We start from the raw sequence: 21911 nt of genomic DNA, 5'->3' as shown, positions 1-21911 counted from the left end.
ATGGCCTCAGACTCCGCCCTCGACAAGCACGTCATCACATAAACAAACCGTGCGTCACGTCACGTGGCCTCAGGAACCAGGAAGTGTTGCGGGAGAGCGGAGGAGGGACCGTTACTTCCACAGAGACAACAACAACAAACGGGCTGCCTTTTCGTGTTTATCATCAACATTTCCCTCTCTTAAATAAAGGCCACCAAGAAGACGCCGGCTGCGCCCGACGAGACCACACGTCCACGTTTAGAAGATGAACGCGTCGCGTCGTGGCCAAACAAACCCCTAAAATCGAGTTTTCCGGGAGGACGTGCTCTTCTTGTTTTTGTTATTCCTCCTCGTTAGCATTAGCATTAGCATGGCCGCGCCGCCCTCCTCGTCCCGGCCGGAGCTCCCCCCGGAGAGGGAGGAGGGGGAACGGGAGGACGGAGCGTCCTGTTCCTCTGCCCCGGTGTCCCAGCCCGGCCGGCCGGCAGCACGGCCGCCCCTCCGGCCTCCACACCCCGCACAGCCTGCCCCGAGCACCGCCGGGACCGCGGACAACCTGACGACACCCCTGGTAACGTTACGTACACCCGGCTGGCTTGTGTTGACTTGTGTTTTAGCCTCTAGTGCAATGGTTCTCAAATGTTGACATGAAATGAAGGTCTCCCCCTTAACTTTGACAGTGTACAAATGGGTCCATTTGGTTCCATTTGTACACTGTCAAAGTTAAAGGGTCAATTTAGACCCCCCCCTAAAGCAGGGTGCTTCAACGTGTTCATGCCAGGGACCCCCAAACTGATGGGGAGATGGAGCAGGGACCCGCTACTTCATATTGTATCGTCACTGTCTGGCCGAAACCTCTTAACTCCATTTTTTGGCATAAATCAGGGCTATTGGACACCCTTTATAGCTGAGTGTTGGTTAAAATAATATTGAACCAATGGAAAGTAGACAAAACCTCCTAACTCTACACTTTCTGCCAAACCAGCTGACTCCACACGATTGGCCTCTTTATTTTCATAAATATGTGCTATTGAACATTGAAGACCCTTTATGTCTATGTAACCAATGAAAAGTAGTAAAAAGACCTTCGGTCAAAACCTCCTAACTCCACTTGAGCTCATTTTCCTGAAAATGAACATTTTGTAGTTAGAAAGTAACCTTCGGCCCGACAGCAGAGATATTTATGTATAAAATTGTGTTTCATGCATATAAAGTTAACATACCATGTTATTGTGCATTCAGTACTATGCTATTAAAATAATAGATTAATATATTCATGCTTTTTAAACATGCATGTACAAGTGGCCGTACCACTGCCATTCATAAACATACCAGGGGTTGACAATAAGGTCTCAGAGGCACTGCCGTCGGGCAAGTACGGGTCATGTTCTACTTGCCCAAAGGCCATGCCCAGTTGCCCACTTGCCCGAAAAGTGAATCGTGAATTAGAGTTCAATTTAACACTTAATCTTTTGTGCGATAAAGACAATGTCATACCTCCATTTGTATGCCAAATACCCTAGATCGCTATGAATATGACTATGGGTTCACACTTGTTATTTTATATTTTTAAGTGTCACAGTGAAAACAGCACATTATAGGTCAGCAGTGCTCTTATTTTACATTCCACAGACCAGAAGACAGAGCACTCTGGCCACGTTCAGGTGTTCAGACAAATATCTTGTGTTGTGTTTATAGACGGTTTTGTCCCCTCTCAAATGTGCACTTGCCCAGTCGGGCAACCTGAAAGCAATCTCCACCTGCCCGGAAGTTTTATTTACCTGCCCAGGGCAGGTGGGCAACCCTTAGTGTCAACGCCTGCATACCTTTATTAACTGAGAACCAATGTCAAGATCAATGTCAAACGCCCTAAGTTGTAATTGTAATCGACAGGCCTACTACCGCCCCCCGGCCACCGGGGGCAGTGTGATGGTGGAGTCGGTGGACGACGCGGAGGGTCTGTATGTGGCCGTGGAGCGCTGTCCGCTCTGCAGCACGGCCCGCCGGCGCCTGACCTGCGCCCGCTGCATCCGGGCCGGAGACTTCCAGTACATAGACGGGAGGAACCCCGAAAGGTGAGGAGGCTTTCCACTACATCATACACGGTTAACCCATCTAGGCCTAGAATTATTGAATGCTTTAACCAGTGAAAAATAGCAGATCTACAAGTGAATATATGTATTTTTTGAGCGAGCGTTTGTAACTAAAATTTTGCTTCTGGGTGGTCCTTGGAACTATAATATTTTAAGATATGAATATGTTTTTACAGGGGTCCTTCACATGAAAAGGTTTGAGAACCACTGACATAGTAGTCTCTCAAGAACAGAAAAAAAGAACCTTTTCTTTGACGATGGCTAGCCAGATTGCTGACATAGAAACATACGTTTTTTTCAAAAAAACGTAGAAGGATTCAAAAGACAGGTTCCCACGGTCATGAAATTCCTGGAAATATTTTGAAATCAGAAAAATAGTTTTCCAATACTGGAAAAGTTTTGGAATTGTTCAAGGGTCCTGGAACATTCTGGAAAAAATGGCTAGGCATTGTTTTTGGTTATTGATTTTGTCAACTCGTTTACTGCCACCATAATGGCTGAATGCATGACTGAGAAAACTAGGACACCGCCATTACTTTTCCACCAACCGCGTTGGCCTCATGGACAATATCTTAGTTATTTGGAACTTTCTTACCCCACATTACAGCACATACAGTACTTGCTTGTCCTTATATCAAGAACGAGTCATTCTCCTAGAGAATAAAAAAACGTGTCTCTTCTATTCTTTATTTTTGGTTGTGGGACGACCCATTTGTTAACTTTCTGAAGCTAGTTTGAGCTAGTTAGCTCCCTGACATGTTTACAACCAGTTGGACATTATTAACTGTATGTACTAAGATCCTGCAGCAGGCTTCAGGTTACCAAACCAGTGTGTTGACCCACAGGTCCAGCTGACTTTAGGTCGGTAGACATCTCTCCCTCTAGCCTTACGTAATGTTTATAACTGAACATAACTCTGTGACCATGTGTTGATATGGTGCCTCCGTCATGTCATGTCCTGTTAATCAAATGTTTTACTTAAAGGGGAAGACCACCCATTTTCAATATTGAAATATGTCATTAATATACCTTAGAGGAGTTGTGTGGAAATAGAAAAAAAGTTCCCCCCCTTCTGTGTTGCCTAGAACTGGAGGATTGATTTTGGGGTTTGTATTGTAAAGTACAATGTGTGATGTCATCAAGTTGTACTTTACAATAGAAACCCCAAAATCAATCCTCCAGTTCTAGGCAAAACAGAAGGGGGGGAACTTTTTTTCTATTTCAACACAACTCCTCTAAGGTATATTAATGACACAGTTCAATATTGAAAATGGGTGGTCTTCCCCTTTAAGTAAAAGCAATGCCACAATATAAAAATGCTCTGTTACAAGTATACTGTATATTGATAAATGACTGATGTGTACTTGTGGTTTGTGTAGATACATTGATAAACTAGAGACACTGAAGAAACTTCGTGAAGAAAAGGAGCAGCTTCAACAGAGGTAAATGTTGCCCATGATTAATTCTTATTATGTGTACATAATTAACTTTGTGATCTTGCATCATCTAAAAAAAGGAATGCAGGGACATGGAATGGCTTTTCATCCTTTGAAGATGAATAGTTCAGAAATTATGTACAGTGTGTTCAGTAATTGGCCATTAGCCTTTGCCTATCAAATTGCCCCATATTTATGTACAGTACATGATATTGACATAGATATAGCCTTGTGATCTGATTTGACGAGTCGTTACAGACAGACAGTTTCTCAAATAACTACCATAGAAATAAAAAAGGGACACATTTGGTTTTCAGTATTCTGTGCAAGAATGAAACGTGAGGCTATATTTTTGAATTGACTTCTTTTTTTGGGGGGAAGCCACTTTTTTTGACCCCTTTTTCCGCTTCCTAATTTAGTCGTTATGGCAATTCTTTCCTCCCCACACACATTTCTGTGTTGTCACTGCTGTTGTACCCTGCTGGCTCACCTGCCAGTGAGGAGCCCCCACCGGGAGGACGTAGGTTCTTCGTCCTACTCCTCCTGCCCATCACCCGCTGGCCCCAGCCCCTAGGAGTATGTGCAGTGAAAAATATCCTCCTCCCCAGACCACGGTGGATTCAAACCCACAACCTCTGTGGTGGTGGGCAGGGACTTTACCACTGCGCCACCTGAGCGCCTTGAAGCACTGTTTGACAGAGTACACACATGGCTTTGGTTTTGTTTTTCTCCAGAGAGTATGGCTGTGAACAGTATTATTGTGTACCAGGCCAAAATGTACAAACGCAAACGGCTGAAATTCCTGAATGTTTGTGAAATGGTTTTCACTTTGTTTTTTGCCAGTGTAATGCAGGCCATGGATGGGAAGATTCAGGCTGATCAGATGGTAAGACAACATTTAAATCATAAGCGTATATAAACCCTATCGTACACCTTCTGAGTTGTTGATTTGGATCAGCTATTTTCAGCATTATTTTTTTTCCTTCAATGGCAGATTTCATTTGTTTCCAGGTTACAAAGATAATGCATCCAGTTGTGACGTGTTGTGAACTTGTAGATCTCCTATTTTCACAGAAAATATTGTGTCTTTGGGATTGATTATTAATCAGATATTTTATAAGATTATCGATTATTATTTTTGCGTAGTGTTACCGCTCCTACATACATCTGGCTTTGTCTGTCCCGCCCCATCCCACATTGGCCAAGCTTCACGAGACGCTTAATAACTAAAAAAATAGCACCGCTCACTTGACTCTGGGTTTGATTATTATTATTTTTTAAATAATTGATTAAACTGATTAGTTTGATAAACTTAACTAGTTCACAGCCAAATCGCCAAACGTCGCCATTTTGAGGAGGGTGAGGCAGCCAGATCGCCCAACGTCGCCTTGGGGATCATTTTCTGATCATTTTGGTATTTTTTTGACATTTTTTGAGCTATAAATGACCTTTCTAGCTTAATTTTAGTCTAAAGTTACATATTCGAAGGAAGTGACATCATCGATGACGTAACCCGGAAGTCGTTCGGCCATAACATAGAATGGGCCTTTTTACAGCATTGAATGTTGACGTTTTTCTTATCAAACTTTACCATTTTTAGACCGATTTTCATTCGGAAAAAAATGGCTGGACTGACAGATTGGTCACTCAAGAGCAAAAACGAGTGTAAATGGCGTGCGCACGACGTTCGGATCGTGTTTTATAGCTCCCGTTCGGCGGACCGGGAGACATAATGGCCGCCAATGGGCGCCGCCATTATGGGTCTACTGCTGTCCACTCGCTAGTCCAGACTCTAGGAGATTATCGTTGGGCACACTCTAGTGGATAGTACTAGTACTACATTCAACAACAATATGATCCCTGTTGGGTTAGATTAAAGCTAACTTGGAAATTAATAAAATTCCTGGCAGTATAGGCGCACAAGCCTATTGTAAATGGCTGGGAGAGAGTTAACTGATGCCGATAATGAAGTGTGTGATTGTGACCTCTTTGTCCCAGAAATGGAAGATTATGTCCTGTAAGATGAAGATTGAACAGCTGAAAGAAGCTATCTGCTGTGGGAACGAAGAGGTGAAAACATGTGAGTTTTCCGCTATACAATATATTCTTTTAAAATGTATACAATTTAGCTCGTATACTATATATAACCCATTTAGGCCTAACCTATAGTTAGGCCTAAATCAGAAATTAGCCTACAAAAACAAATATGTTGCTACATACTGTACATGTACTGTAAGCCCCTCCCAAACACAAAATGTGTTCCCGGCCTGAATATACAGTATATTTTCACTTTACTTTGGGGTTCCCAAACATATCTACTATACCTAGGACCCTCATAGACTCCTCTATTGAGAAATGGCAACAAAAAACCTGGGAAATTTAATTTGATTTCCCCTTTTCTTTTTAACTGTCATACGGTCTTTAACCACTTGAACCCCCATATTTCTACGTGTCATTAGTTCGACTAAGGGTTAGGGTTAGGTTTAGGCATAGTTTTACTGAGGTTAGGATTTGGGTTAGGTTTAGGCATAGTTGTTAACATTCACCAGGTTAACATTCACCAGCATCGGCAGGTTATCATTTCACCAGGTTAGCATTCACCAGCGTCGAACAAATGCTACGTCGCAATATCGACACACTCCCTCTCTCTCTCTCTGCCATAGGCAAGGAGCTGCTCCTGCGCTCGCAGGAGGAGAGCCAGCGGCTGCAGCGGCGCGCCGGGAGACACCAGGAGAAACGGGACAAGATCGAGCGGCACAACCGGCGCCTGGGGGAGGTGCTGGAGAGGAGGCGCAAGGAGCTAGTGGAGAGGCTGGAGCTGGTGGCTCAGGTCCGCAGGGACAACATCAGGGAGCTCACCACGCACATCTTCCCCCTGCAGGAGGACAAGCAGGGCAGCAGGTACTACCTGCCAACCACTATTCCAACATTTTTTGATTTAGTTTCATTGTCTTTTGAATAAAATGTCATTTAGTTGTAGTCATAATTTAGTCACCTGAAAAGTTTTAGTTTTAGTCTAGTTTTAGTTGACTGAATATCATAATATTTTAGGCGACTGAATCTACAGTTGATTTAGTCGACTAAAATGTATTTTGGCAGGCCTTGTTGGCATCGTAATGACTGATTTTACACTTGGTAGTGTGCTGAAAATAGCAGATCTACAAGCACGCGACGCGTTGTGAGCTTGTAGATCGGCTATTTTCAACACCGGAGAGCAACCAAACATAAAATGACTCTCTTCTCCACTATAGTCCCTCCCCAACATTTTAGTCTAGTTTTTATTTTGTTGACAAAATTGTCAATATATTTAGTCTTAGTTTTAGTCATCACAGCTTAGTTTTTATTTGGTTTTTATTTTGTTTTCGTCAGTGAAAAAAAAAACGCAGTCGACAAACATTTTTCGTCATAGTTTTAGTCGACAAAATCAACACTGAAATATTCTAATGTCCGATATGAGGAATAAATGTGTATTCTAGACCAGTGTTTCTCAACCTTTTTTCTGCATGGGCACACTTTCCATGTCCCAAGAATCCATGGGCACACCAACATAATACGGGGGTGTAAATATCGTCACTGTCGGGAGGAAAACTTGTTTCAAAGTTGTATGTTTATTCGCAAAGTAAAGCCCTGCTTCATCATACAAGGCTGTCGCACAACAGTAGTGAAAACAGCAGTGTTCTTGTAGATCGGCTGTTTTTTCACTAGTTTAAATCATTTTTAAAATGATAAATACAATACTGGCTTTCAAGCAGTTTCAAGGGGCACACTTGACCCTTCTCAGGGGCACACCAAAGGTGTCTAGAATCTAGACCCTCGAGAAAAAGGAGGGCAAAAATCCTTGATTATGCTGACTAAAATCCTTCATTTTGCAATGAAATATGCTGTTTTTTTTGTGATTTTGTGCTGTGAAATTGCGCAAAGTTGCGAAATATGTGGATGCGACGTGTTGTGAGCTTGTAGATCAGCCACTTTTGCCACGCAACATGTGACGAAGTAGCCAGGCTTTACTTGGGTGATTTGTGTGTTCAGTTGGACCGACAAGGCTTGCACAGTGCACAATGACATCGCTGCAAAATAAACATCCAATGCAAGGGACAGTAGTGGGGAACACGGCGCCAATAAGCTACAAGCTCCCTTCAGCAGAACGCCACGTCCAATCAAACCACAACAACACGTATACCTCACGTAGTGTTTGGGACAAGCTCCGTGCTTAGAGTTATGTCTCAACCAGAGTTGAGTCCAACCAGTGTTGATTTCGTTGACTAAAACGTTAGGGAGGGACTAGTGGAGAAGAGAGTCATTTTATGTTTGGTTGCTCTCAGGTGTTGTGTGCTGAAAATAGCCGATCTACAAGCTCACGTTGCTACGCGTTGTGAGCTTGTAGATCTGCTATTTTCAGCACACAACCAAGTGTAAAATCAGTCATTACGATGCCATCAAGGCCTGCCAAAATACATTTTATTTGACTAAATCAACTGTAGATTTAGTCGACTAAAAACGTATGATATTTATTAGACTAAAACTAAAACTTTTCAGGTGACTGAATTATGACTAAAACTAAATGACATTTTATTTAAAAGACTATGACTAAAACTAAATCAAAATTTGCTGTCAAAAACAACATTGCGTCCGACTATTAATCATGAAAATGCATCCGCCCCGAACCCGCGGGTCCCGTCGGGTCTGACGGGTATCCCAGCTCTACTTTGAATCCTGGAACCGGAGTCCTGCACGGCCGGGTTAACTCTCAAATACCTGGAACGCGCCCGAGTCGCGTTAGATTTTAACCACTTTAACCATTATAGTATGCGCAGCTTTAACTTTAGAAAAATAGCAGATATACAAGCTATACAAGGCACCGAGTGCCGCGCTGCGAGCTTGTAGATCTGCTATTTTTGAAAAATCTTGAAAATGTGTGCAAGTCTTTGAATATCTTTGACCCGATCTTTGACCCGACTTCTAAATCCTTCCTCTAAATCAGTGGTTCTCAAACTTTTTCATGTCAAGGACCCCCAAAATTACAGGTATTTAGCCACGGACCCCCATCTCAAAATATGTTGTTCCAGGGACCCCCCAGAAGCAAATATTTGAGTTACAAATGTTTGCTTTTAAATAGATATATTCAAAGACTTGCAAAGAAAAATCATGATATACAAGCTGTGAGCTTGTATATATGCTATTTTTCAATAGTTAAAGCAGTCAATAATCCTAGGCCTAAATGAGTTAACCTCACGGAAACGTCATTGAAGTGTTCTCTTCTTGTAACCCCCTGCCCCTCCCCCCTGCCCCTCCCCCCTGCCCCTCCCACCTGCCCCTCCCCCCTGCCCCTCCCCCCAGAGACCCCGCGGACGTGTTGGCGCTGGAGTGCGACCCGGCGCTGACCTCCAGCACGGTGAGCGAGCTGGCGGAGGCCCGGAGGACCACCTACCTGTCGGGACGCTGGGTCTGGGACGACCAGAACGGCGAGACCAGCATCAGCATCACAGGGCCCCCCGTCACGCTGCCCAGCAACGGGGACTGCTCCACCTACTACAGCTGGGTGGAGGAGAAGAGCACCAGCCAGGGACCAGGTGACTCCTTTAACCCATTTAGGCCTAGAATTATTGACTGCTTTAACCAGTGAAAAATAGCAGATATACAAGCTCACAGCGTGGCACCGAGTGCCGCGCTGCGAGCTTGTAGATCTGCTATTTTTGAAAAAGTCGTGAAAATGTGTGCAAATCTTTGAATATATGTATTTTCAAAGCGAATGTTTGTAACTCAAATTTTGCTTCTGGGTGGTCCCTGGAACTAGATATTTTGAGATGGGGGTCCGTGGCCAAATAAATATCATTTTGGGGGTCCTTCACATGAAAAATTATGAGAACCACTGACATAGTAGTCTCTCGAGAACAGACTAACTGAGCTCCAGTGAAGTGAAAAGGACCTTTTCTTTGACGATGGCTGGCCAGATTGCTGACATAGAAACATTGGGTTTTTCAAAAAATCTTAGAAGGATTCAAAAGACACTTATAGAATCGGGTCAAAATTCGAATTTTCACGATTTTTCAAAAATAGCAGATCTACAAGCTCGCAGCGCGGCACTCGGTGCCGCGCTGTGAGCTTGTATATCTGCTATTTTTTATATTTAAAGCATAAAATATTGCGTCATATTGTGTTCAGGCCTAAATGGGTTAACTCCCATTAGTCAAGACCCGGGAAAGTGCTTGTGTCGCTTAAGATTTTAACCCCTTTAAAGCTGGCCTTTCATTAGCAGATAATCGGGCGTGATCGAATCGGGTAGCATTAAACACTACAGGATGGTTATCTGACCAGATCATCTAAACACGCTCACACTAGACGTTTTGAAAGGTCGGGTGCTCCACACGCTACAGGATTCTATCCAGATTGAGTCGGGCCAGAACAAAGTAATAATACATAATACTACTAGCCCTTACCCGTTCAAAGATATGAGCTCCGAAATGCTGTGCAATGTGTGGGTTATGGGGTGTGCACTGTGCACTGTGCACACAGTATATGAGGAATGGAAAGTAACTTTAACTGGTGCTTGCATGATAATATGTAGGAGCATCAATGTAAGAAATACCCGTTTGGTTTAATGGCTATAGAGATACTGTGTACCGATCTGCATGATTTTTGGACAACATCTGTAACTGACAACATTTGGACAACATCTGTAACTTCTGGAGGTCCCTGGAACAACATATTTTGAGATGGGGGGTCTGCTGCCAAATGCATATCATTTTAGTGGTCCTGGACATGAAAAGGTTTGAGAACCACTGATCATAGAAACTTAGAAAAGGTTTAGGTTTGTAGATCAGTAATTTCTTCAGTATATTTTAAGTTATTTGCCATAAGCGCACTGTGCAATATTTTGATTACGAAGCCTAACTGGCAAACTGAAATGTAATTTTGATTCATGTGTTCCAATGTTCAAAGCCAATGTTTTGTGATATTAATATTGATCATCCACTTAAATGTAATGGTGACGGCCCTTGCTGCACACCCGGTAATGTCAGGGTAAAATCTCAATATTTTGACATCCCATTAGGGTCAGGGTTAGGGTTAGGCATAGTAGCGTTCACTAGGGATGTTAATCGACGCATTATTTGCGCGTCGAGGCCGAAAATCGATGCGTCTATCGACTTATTTCACTTTTTTCCACTAAGCAGCAGCTGAGAGGAGAGCACAATGGCGCATTACTTTAAGCAACACAACTTATGCAGCTGCACCCATCAGAACTTGCATAATTCTTTGGGGGAAAATAAAAAATAAACCGATTTTTCGACTCATACTTTTTGAGTCAGTGATTTTTTTTTCACATCCCTAGCGTTCACCAGGTTAGCATTTCACCAGGTTGGCATTCACCAGCGTCGGACGAATGTGACGTCGAACTATCGAACGTCGTAATAATGCTATGCTCCCATGTCAAGGCTCATTGTCCACAGAAAGCCAGTGGTGAAAAAAAAATACTCACCTTTTTTACAAGTGAAAGTCCGGAATTCTAAATGTACTGTGTGTGTGTGTGCGCGTGTGCGTGTGCGTGTGTGTGTGTGTGTGTGTGTGTGTGTGTGTGTGTGTGTGTGTGTGTGTGTGTGTGTGTGTGTGTGTGTGTGTGTGTGTGTGTGTGTGCATGTGTGTCTCCAACAGAACTGGACCATATAAATCCTGCTCACACCATCAGCGCAGCGCTCTGCTACGCCGCACAGCTAGCTAACATCTTGTCTCACATTCTGGACGTCAACCTGCCCAAGAAACTCTGTAACAGGTACACACACACACTGACTCACGGGTCTTCAACAGGGGGTCCTCAGAGTTACAACAGGGGGTCCTCCAAATCTTCCAATCATTTTTATATTAACAATTTGAACCCTAGCGTCCACATTCTGAGAACTGTAGCTAAAAATAGCAGATCTACAATCTCACAACGCCTCGCGCTGCGAGGCGTTGTGAGATTGTAGATCGGCTATTTTCATTGAAGAGGTTTGGTGTAGAGGGGAAAAAGAGCAGACTAAAAGGTCAAGTTTATTAAGTATTGACGGTTCAAGTGGTTAAAATGTCTGAAAACACAAATTGACATGAATCCAAAATACACTGATGATTGTGCTGTCAAACAACGAAACATACTGTATATATGGAATCTATGAATAGGTTGTGGGGGTCCTTGCTTCATCACTCTCTCTTAACTAAGGGGTCCTCGGCCTGAAAACGTTGAAGACCCCTGCACTAGACCACTTAACAGTCGTGGGAAAAGTACTCCCATTTTTTTATTGGTGACCGTCTAAAAAAGACACAAACTAGCTAGTGTTATGTGTCGATGAGGAGTGGAATGTTAAATCTGCCAACGTATTTACACAGAGTAGGCTGTATGCCCGACAGACTCACTGCAGTGTAGACGCGGCATCTAACTGTTTCGTATCTCCCATGTGTTTATGGTGAACTGGGAGTCAGTTTGTGCAATTATTTAGTATTCATTTTACTATTAGATTAACATGTTTACACATTGGGAGCTAATCTCTCTAGGGCTCTACCATTCCACTGTAAAGAAACACGTTTCTTATAGAAAACATTTGTATTCTTCTTCCTCCTCGTTGTATTGTTGTTTTTAATGTGTAAATAGGGCACTTTATTTTGAAAATACATTTTAAATTAGTAAAATAGTGCATTTTTGAACACATTTCCTTAACAGTTAACGGTTATGTAAAGGATAAGGCTGAGCGGTGATCGGTTAAGAAAACTTCTCCATTTGGCAATCCCTAGTGTGTGTGTTCTAGTGAGTTCTTTGTTGAAGCTGTGTGTGTGTTTGTTTTCTAGTGAGTTCTGTGGAGAGAACCTGAGCCGCTACCGTTTCACCAGAACCCTGACCAAACTCAACACCAACATACTGCATCTCTGCTTCTCCCAGGTAACACACTGCTGTGCATGCGTGTACACAAGGTATCTTGTCTTTGTTCTTGTTTGAGTAGTGTATGCCTCCGAATAAGCCTCAGGGGCTTAGGGTTCCCACGGTCATGAAATTCCTGGAAATATTTTGAAATTAGAAAAATATTTTTCCAGTACTGGAAAAGTTTGGGAATTTATCAAGTGTCCTGGGAGGTCCTGGAAAACATAGCTATGCATTGTCTTTGGTTATTGATTTTGTTAATACCTCTGAAATGACAAATTAAACATTTGCCAAATTGTCAAATATTAGAGGCAGAAATAGTGAAAATAGCCGATCTACATGCTCACAACGCCTCACAACATGTAGATCTGCTATTTTCACAATAGAACCGTGTGATACAAAATTCCTCTCAACTCTTAGTGCTCGTCAGGGTTTCGGGTCCCCAGTTAAATCATGATTATTTCGGGGGTCACGGCCTGAAAAGGTTGAGAACCACTGCTATACACTACCTGTGTTTCGGCATTGCGCATAGGAGTAAGCAACCTGTTATGGGGTTGGGTGAAGCTGTAGGCGCCCGCACACGCATGTGCGTACCTGTAAGAGTTCGTTCAACTTGCTCAAACATGGTCATTCTGCATGCACGCAAGACGCATCGATTTGAATCAACCATTCACACAAGTCAACGATGCTCTCTCTGACCGCTCAAACCGTTTGTATAAATGCGTTTGTGATTCATGTCTGAAGACTGTTCAAGCGCCCGAAAGCTCGCAATAAAATGGGGGATACTTGCACCGTATGCGAGTGTGCGGTTGCAGCTTTCTTTGGTTCCCCATGCGGTTAGGTTTGAAAAAATGGCAGACTACCATTTTTTAATGAAACATTACTTTTCTTTGTGTGTGTGTGTGTGTGTGTGTGTGTGTGTGTGTGTGTGTGTGTGTGTGTGTGTGTGTGTGTGTGTGTGTGTGTGTGTGTGTGTGTGTGTGTGTGTGTGTGTGTGTGTGTGTGTGTGTGTGTGTGTAGCATGTTGACAGTGAGAAGCTCCACCCCCAACACACGCTGAGGAACCTCATGTTCCTGGTGGCCCCCGACAACCCCAGCCTGGGCAGGTAGGTTGGATGGAGTCTTTTCTTCACTCTAGAGTCCACAAAGAAGACCATAACAGGGGGTCTGGGACGCCTAGGGGGTCCTCAGAGTTACTGCAGGGGGTCCTCCAAATCTTTGTGTGACAGAAACTCTTGTTCTCCTTTTTTTCATATTAACCACTTGAAACTTACAGTATAGCATCCATGTTCTGAGAACTTTGGCCAAAAATAGATTGTCTATTTTTGGCAAAGAGGTTTGGTGTATGTGGGGGGAAAAAAGAGCAGACCAATTATGTTTATTAAGTATTGACGGTTCAAGTGGTTAAATATCTGAAAACACAAATTGACATGAATCCAAAATACACTGATGATTGTGCTGTCAAACAATGAAACTATATGGAATCTATGAAAGAGTTTTGGGGGTCCCTGCTTCATCTCTCTCTCAACTAAGGGGTCCTTGGCCTGCCATAAGATGTTCTATAGTCCACAAAGAAGACCATAACGGAGCCATCTCAATTTGAACTGGAGTGCACTTGGAGTCTTGGACAATATTGACCACAAAATAGATGGCGTCTGTGGAGCAACAGTGACACCCACTGGTCAAATAAAGACTAGAAAATGGCATCTGAACATTGGAAAATTCAAGCAGAATGCATTATTATTTCCACTCTTTACAGGCACAATAAACAATTGTAATTAGCCTAAACATAACAACAATAACGACTTAAAGGGATTCTTCACTTTCAAACATGTTTAGGGTCATTTTATCTACTCAGGCTTTTGTGAGCACCCCAAAAGATTGATAGGTTCTGGTAACTCATATTCTCATCTAGTCCATCCCACATTTTTGTCTAGTTTGTATTTGTTGGAAAATTGTCAGTATATTTAGTCTTAGTTTTAGTCATCATAGCTTTATTTTTGTTTAGTTTTTATTTAGTTTTCGTCAGTGAAAAAAGGTAGTCGACGATCATTTTTCATCATAGTTTTAGTCAACAGAATTCACACTGGATCCAATGCAGTGCCAAATCTGAGAAGGGTTTAGTGGTGTGCCTTGTTAGTAAGCAACACTTAACGTGCACATTGGGTGGTTGATGCCTAACTCTTATCCCTATGTGCACATCAATCAGTGCCTAAGTCATATCAATTTGGGAGTAAAACAAAAAAAGGTGGTGAATTGATTATGTGGTCTGTCTGTGTGTGTGCGTGCGTGTGTGTGTGCGTGTTAGGACGGGTCCGTTCGAGGTGAGTCCAGACCTGGAGGAGTCCATGGAGTTTGTGTTGCCAGAGGAGGGCGGCGCAGAGGAGAGCGGGGAGGAGGAGGTGACCGACGAGGAGACGGATCTGGGGACCGACTGGGAGACCGTCCCCAGTCCACGCTTCTGTGACATGCCCTCACAGGTAGGCTTCTGTGACATGCCCTCACAGGTAGGCTTCTGTGACATGCCCTCACAGGTAGGCTTCTGTGACATGCCCTCACAGGTAGGCTCCTGTGACATGCCCTCACAGGTAGGCTTCTGTGACATGCCCTCACAGGTAGGCTTCTGTGACATGCCCTCACAGGTAGGCTCCTGTGACATGCCCTCACAGGTAGGCTTCTGTGACATGCCCTCACAGGTAGGCTCCTGTGACATGCCCTCACAGGCATAGACATAGAAAGGTAGACGCCTCCTTCGGCTAGGGGGCGTATGCATTTAGCAACTAAGGCATCACTTCCGTCTTCATTGCTTCCGCGTGCGTCACACATAGGGAAGTTGGCTGGCCAATCAGAGGCAGGTGGGGGCGGGTCTTTACGTACGCAGCCTGTGAAAACAGCTGAGCCGCGCAACATCGGAACTGGCTCTGTTGAATTGAATTGTGGTCCTTGGATAAGTCCCGGAAAAGACGCGCTGTGATTGGCCAGTAGTCACTTTGACTGACAGCGTTCCCTTAGTTTTTCCAGGAAGTCCGGACAAGAACTTTTGCACATCGCTCTTGCAGAGGCGAACGAGGCATCTAGCTCTTTATATCTGTGCTCACAGGTAGGCCCTCAAGTACAGTACGTTTCCCATGATGCCTCGCAAAATACTACTTCCGGCGACATCTGCCCGGCCATTGAATTGTATTCATCCTGGCTGCTTTCCAATATTGTGTGTTTGGTCAGAACAGCCTGTTTTCTATTGACCATAACTTACACAGGGGTCATCGCGGCTGTATTTTTTCTTCTCCGCCTGAGAGAGAAAAAATTCAACTGAATCGGCCTTCGCACCCAACTCCACCCATCATCGTGTTCTGACAGCCAATCAGTGATGATGTTGTGTGGACTAGAGACACCAAAATGTTTTGGCTGTTTGGTTTTGGGACTTTTTCTGGCTGTTTCGCCTTGATTCCCGACGGGACATCATTGTTTTCCAGCGCTGACCAGCGCGACCAAAGTGAAGCGATTGAAGCGTCTAGAAAATATATATCTTCAGGTTTGAAGGCATCAGAGTTACGGGGGGTCCTTGGAATAGAAACCTTTTGAGAACCACTGATCTATATTCTACTTGTAGATAGGGCTGTCACGATATGACATTTTACATGACAATTAATTGTCATTCAAATAATTGGCGATTAACGATTTAGTTGTGTTTTTGTCGTTGATAATTACATTTCTGTTTGGCTTTTAGGCTTAGGCTACATAACCTAAACACACAAATACATTACTGACATATCTGACGACTTACTACTTAAAACATAACATTGATAGTGGAAATACCCGATCTACAAGCTCATTGAGCTTGTTCTGACGAAGGCTCTTAGCCGAAACGCGTAAGCGTTCCTTTTTGGTGTGTGCCAATAAATAAGTGGAAATGTGAGTACTTTGTCCTCCTGATTTAAACATTGGGGATGTGCTACCTTTTTGGAATTTAATTCCTATTTTCTTGTAGATCTGCTATTTCCACTATTTCTGACATATCGGCTATTTCCACTATTTCTGACATTTTTCAACATTCACTATTATGACGATTATGACAAAATAATTGCGATAATGTCAAATAAGAGCTGATCTTAACCCCTGTCTGTGTGTCCTTTCTGTCTGTCTGTCCTCTCTGTATGTCTGTCTGTCTGTCTGTCTGTCTGTCTGTCTGTCTTTCTGTGTGTGTGTGTGTGTGTGTGTGTCCTATAGCCCATGGAGGTGTCTCAGAGTACGCTGATGGTCTCACAGCCAGCAGCCAATTCTGGAGGGATGATCTCGTCCGCCGCTGCGTCCGTTTCCTCCTGGTTCCGAGCTTATACGGGACAAGAGGACTGGTTGTTGACTAAACCAGTAGTTCACAGACTTTTTTTAATTTTTAATTTCAAGAACCCACCAGTTTGGTATGCATTCTTAGGGCCATAGATTCCTAACTGTCAATACTATCGTTCTGGGATATCATAACATCAGATTAAACGTAATAAAACGTCTAGAACGGAATTCTCCTTTAACATTCAAACCCTGACCCGGCTCTCTGTCTGTCTGTCCATCAATAAGGCAAGTCTAGTTTTTATCTGGTTTTATTTGGCTGCATGACGAGGGAAAAAGTAGCGTCCATCTAAGGCATACATGGGCAACTGGCGGCCCGGGGGCCACCTTCACTTGATGCGGCCCGCAGGTTAATACCGCAATACTGATATATTATTGATTTCAGCTGTTACAATTCCAAACATGACCTGCTTTAATTCCGTCAGTCTATATTAGTAGCTTAATTACTAGTATAGTAGTATTAAAATGTCTTTTTTTATGTCCAATGTATGTATTTAGGTTCATAAAGTTAACATGAGTATATAACTAAATGCGTTTAAATCAAAAATGTTTTAGGTGAATCATTCACTTTATCATAAAAGCATGAAATTTGGTACACTTGTACAGTGTGGGGCCCTGAACATTTTCAGATATGGAGCCATCGCAAAAGCGCCCCCTGGCAGCCATTATACTTTCCACCATTACCAATTAGCCTTATTCACGGCCCGCCCACTCAGCATCCCCCGGGTGCTGAAGTCACATTTTGAAGGGGAAAATCCTACTATAGCCTATAGAGTTAACACAGAAATCGCAAATTTAATGCAATTTCCGAATAGTAAAGTATAAAATACGGCTAGCATGATCAAGAACACAAGATGGTAAAAGGCACAAAGCATTATAATTTACTTTACCGTTCGAAATAATGATTTGTTGGCTTTAAGTCCAGCTATTTCTGTTATAGTTTCCCCTTCTAAATTGATGTCAGCACCCGGGGGATGCTGAGAAATTTGCTGAGTGGGCGGGCCGTGAATAAGGCTTATTCATATATTTTGCATCATAACTCCTGAACCAAACATGATAATACAGAATATGTGATGTTTACACCTATGTTTTGATGGTGAAGGATTCCATTGATATCATGTTGTACAACATCATAAACTGTTCAGGTGAATAGCTAATGGTCAATTCAGTGATATAGTGAGGATTGCAATGAAATAGATGAGTATATTTCCACAGGAAACCATACCTGGTTGGTTGTTTAAGTTGGACAAAATGTGGCCATATTTTTCCCAAATATGGAGATGACTGACATCTGACATAGATGTAATAGACCACATGGAATTGACACGATATGTCCATATATGGGGTATGGGCATTCCCAGATATGGTATAGATGACATCGGGGATCTCCATATATGGGCATAAAAGGGACAAATCGGACAATCATTTGCAAGTGTGACTCAGGTTGCGGTTGGTTTTGTTGGACAAAATGTGGCCATATTTTCCCAAATATGGATATGACTGATGTCTGACATCATAGATGTCTTACGTCATACAACCATAGAGTTATACAGTTTAACTGGAACTTTAACCCCATGGCAGACCACACGTTTGACTATCCAGTGAGTCCAGACAGCATGGACTGGTCAGGGCTGTACCCAGAGATGTTCCAGCGGCAGCGCGACAAACCCCATGGTTCAACAACCACGGCTCAGGTGGAGTTTGCAGACATCGGCTGTGGATACGGAGGACTCTTAGTGGAACTGTCTCCACTGTTCCCAGAGCAGCTGATGTTGGGCCTGGAGATCCGGGTCAAAGTGTCAGATTATGTCCAGGACAGAATCCGCTCCCTGAGGAACTCCACGCCAGGGGCCTACCAGAACATAGCCTGCCTCCGCAGCAACGCCATGAAGTACCTGCCCAACTTCTTCTCTAAGGGACAGCTCAGTAAGATGTTTTTCCTGTTCCCCGACCCTCACTTCAAGAAGACCAAGCACAAGTGGAGGATCATCAGTCCCACGCTGTTGGCGGAGTACGCTTATGCTCTGAGGATAGGGGGCTTGGTGTACACCAACACAGATGTGGAGGAGGTCCACGTCTGGATGGTGAAGCACTTCACTGAACATCCGCTGTTCACGCGAGTTCCTGACGAACAACTGGTCGGGGACGTCATCGTCAGTCGTCTGGGGACCTGCACGGAGGAGGGAAAGAAGGTGCAGAGGAGTGGTGGGAAGAACTTCCTAGCTGTGTTCCAGAGGGTAGAAGATTCCAACTGAAGACCTTTAGGGCAGGGGTTCCCAAACTTTTTTGTCTCAGGGCACCCCATGATATTTTCTTCATCCGAGGCACCCCTACATTATATCATCGTTGTCGGGTGGAAACATTGTATGTCCAAAACCTTCTCTTTTTGTGTTATTATTTAAAAATAGTGAAAATAGCCAATCTACAAGCACACAACGCCTCGCGATGCGAGGCGTTGTGTGCTTGTAGATCTGCTATTTTCACTACTTGTGTGACTCTTTTGTATGATGAAGTAGGACTTTTATTTGACTAAAAAACATACACATTTGAAACTTGGAGATACACAGTTTTTTGACAGACAGAGACGATATTCATAGTGTTCACTCCCAGCACCTTATTTTTATAGCATAGTATAGCGATTTAGGATTATGTTGTGAGGAAAACGTTGAGATAATAGCCAATTTGGTTAGAACTGACTGAAAATAACTTTGTACTTCAAGTTTAAAATTATACTAAATATTTTAAGTGTCCAAATAAATGCCAAATATTATCAAAGTATCTCGTGGCACCCCAGGGTGCCCCGTCACCCACTTTGAAAACCGCTGCTTCAGGGTTTAGGAGTAGTGTTCTGGTAAACCCTCCACCCCGGGAGGATCATAGATGGATGAGTGCTTCTCAAAACATTATCGTGTGAAAGACCCCCGAATCTATGAGAATTTGGCTTAAGAGAAGATTTGTGTTGTTAATTTATTTTAGATAAATATAGATAGATAGGAAGATATTAACTAGAAAGATGCAATTCTGAGAAATTGTGAGTGCATATTTAATGGCTGGAGAGCCAAAATGTCACGTGAAGCTTGACCAATCATCAAGCTCGCACCACTCCTCCATTGAACTCAATGGATAAATAAATGAAGACATTGAAAAATATCCGATTCACTGGATCCGTGTAGACACGGTACCCGGATATCTCTTAAGACTTTACTGTGTGTGTGCTTGTCTCCCAGACAGTGGAGGTCTGGGGACTCAGATTATTTTAGACCTAGATATCTTTCTCGTGTGGACCTAGATATTTTTCTATGTGGATACCTGGAAAAACCGGGATGTATGAAAAATCCAGCTCCGTATAGCCATGGCCTTCGGCCAGACAAATCTGGATCTTTTTCGGACACCAGATTTTCATATATCCACATAGAAAAATATCCAGGTCCACACGAGTCCACAAACATATCTAGCTCCCATGAGCAGCTCCAACAAGCATGCCAGGCCAGGTGGTGCCGTGGCAGTAAGCCATTTGTAATACCACTAGAAGGTCGGCCGGCTACGCCGGCCTCCCCTCTAGGTCGTCGCGTTGCGTCTATAGGAGTAAATATTCGTCGAAAACAATTTTTTGAGAAACAAAAAAGGTTTTTGAGAAAAAAAAAGTTTTTGAGAAAAAAAATGTAAAAAAAAATAAATAATAATAAATAAAACGTATTGGTGATGCGATGACGTGGTGTATACGGATGTTACTGCGATTGAGGTGAAAGAGAAATGTGTGTGTGTGTGTGTGTGTGTGTGTGTGTGTGTGTGTGTGTGTGTGTGTGTGTGTGTGTGTGTGTGTGTGTGTGTGTGTGTGTGTGTGTGTGTGTGTGTGTGTGTGTGTGTGTGTGAGATAGAGTTATGGGCGGTATTCCTTACGTTCTAGCACCTACCTATGAGTTGAAGTGGATGTAAAGTGGGCGTGAATGGGCTTGGAAGTGGGATGCGGCTTTAAGAGGAATGTAATAGTAGATAGAACATACATGGGCAACTGGTGGCCCGGGGGCCACATGCGGCCCCCACCTTCACTTAATGCGGCCCACAGGTTAATACCAGAATATTTATATATTATTGATTTCAGCTGTTACAATTCCAAACATGACCTGCTTTAATTCCTTCAGTCAATATTAGTAGCTTAATGACTAGTATAGTAGTATTAAAATGTATTTTTTTTTTCATGTCCAATGTATTTGTATTTAAGTTAAAGTTGTACTATGTAACTTTTTTTATAAAACAAATCTTAAAATTCTCCTAACTATTAAATCACAAAAGTTTTAGAAGATCCGCGCCGTGAATTTCAGCCTGTAAAGCCTTCTCTATATGTAAACTGAGATCCTTGCCGTGGACCGGATCTCGCGCCAAAATTGCGTCATCACACTACCGGCCAATCACAGCGAGGGTTATACAACTGCCGGCCAATCACAGCGCATCTTGAAGTGGGGTCGCTATGGCAGCCATATTTGTTGTCGCCCGTTTGTACCATCCCTTCTCTAGGTAATTTCGCCTACCAGGCAGGGTGAAGGAGTCCGTATCTCTGGAATTACTGAACGCACAGGAACAAGGGACCCCTTAAAAGATAGATCTCAGCGAGGTGGAGGCAGACGCGGGGGTCTGAAGGTACGAAAAACGGACGAAAGACGCGGACGCGACCGCGGTTTGCTATAGGGCTAATGACCACTAGTTGGGCAACTTACACAGTATGGCTTTAACATGAGTATATAACTAAATGTGTTTGACATTAAATCAAAATGTTACATGTCATTCAAAAGAAGCAAAATAGACGATCTACAAGCTCAAAACGTATCGCGCTGCGATGCGTTTTGCGTTTTCTCAACCTTTTTTCTGCATGGGCAATTGGGCACACTTTTCATGTTCCAAGAATCCATGGGCACACCAACATAATACGGGGGTGTAAATATCGTCACTGTCGGGAAGAAACCTTGTATCTCCAAGTTTCAAATGTGTACGTTTCTTCGCAAAGTAAAGCCCTGCTTCATCATACAAGGCTGTCACACAACAGTAGTGAAAACTACAAGCACACAACGCCTCGCAACGCGAGGCGTTGTGTGCTTGTTGTGTGCTTGTTGTGTGCTTGTAGATCGGCTGTTTTCACTATTTTAAATCATTTTTAAAATGATAAATACAATACTGGCT

At 43.2% G+C, this 21911-nt stretch overlaps 3 protein-coding genes across 10 annotated transcripts in view; 2 read left to right on the top strand and 1 right to left on the bottom strand.

Moving 5' to 3' along the window:
* LOC308291166 (uncharacterized protein) overlaps window positions 1-21911 on the bottom strand; it is a 184640-nt gene that overhangs the window by 140904 nt on the left and 21825 nt on the right. The gene's annotated exons all lie outside the window — the stretch shown is intronic.
* On the top strand, window positions 92-17208 carry LOC308290568 (beclin 1-associated autophagy-related key regulator-like). The gene is made up of 12 exons (XM_080732469.1): window positions 92-550; window positions 1873-2054; window positions 3452-3514; window positions 4352-4394; window positions 5507-5588; window positions 6172-6409; window positions 8846-9078; window positions 11159-11276; window positions 12323-12413; window positions 13413-13498; window positions 14701-14872; window positions 16620-17208. The coding sequence occupies exons 1-12, from the start codon at window positions 350-352 to the stop codon at window positions 16830-16832; spliced, it is 1722 nt and encodes a 573-aa protein (XP_080588595.1). The 5' UTR covers window positions 92-349; the 3' UTR covers window positions 16833-17208.
* LOC308291782 (tRNA (guanine-N(7)-)-methyltransferase-like) lies at window positions 18077-18991 on the top strand (the record flags this gene model as incomplete). The annotated part of the gene is made up of 2 exons (XM_080733915.1): window positions 18077-18081; window positions 18280-18991. The coding sequence occupies 2 exons, from the start codon at window positions 18077-18079 to the stop codon at window positions 18989-18991; spliced, it is 717 nt and encodes a 238-aa protein (XP_080590041.1).

Source organism: Nannobrachium achirus, assembly GCF_963921795.1.
Source record: "Nannobrachium achirus genome assembly, chromosome: 9".
In the NCBI taxonomy this organism is placed as follows: Eukaryota; Metazoa; Chordata; class Actinopteri; order Myctophiformes; family Myctophidae; genus Nannobrachium; species Nannobrachium achirus.
This window is presented reverse-complemented; position numbering and strand designations above follow the sequence as displayed.

What these genes read in the sequence shown, in the direction of transcription:
- LOC308290568 (XM_080732469.1), top strand. Translation starts at nt 350, where the DNA reads ATGGCCGCGCCGCCCTCCTCGTCCCGGCCGGAGCTCCCCCCGGAGAGG. An exon ending in AGATTCAGGCTGATCAGATG is followed by an intron (nt 4,395 to 5,506) that starts GTAAGACAACAT and finishes TCTTTGTCCCAG; the next exon opens with AAATGGAAGATTATGTCCTG. An exon ending in GAGGACAAGCAGGGCAGCAG is followed by an intron (nt 6,410 to 8,845) that starts GTACTACCTGCC and finishes CCCTCCCCCCAG; the next exon opens with AGACCCCGCGGACGTGTTGG.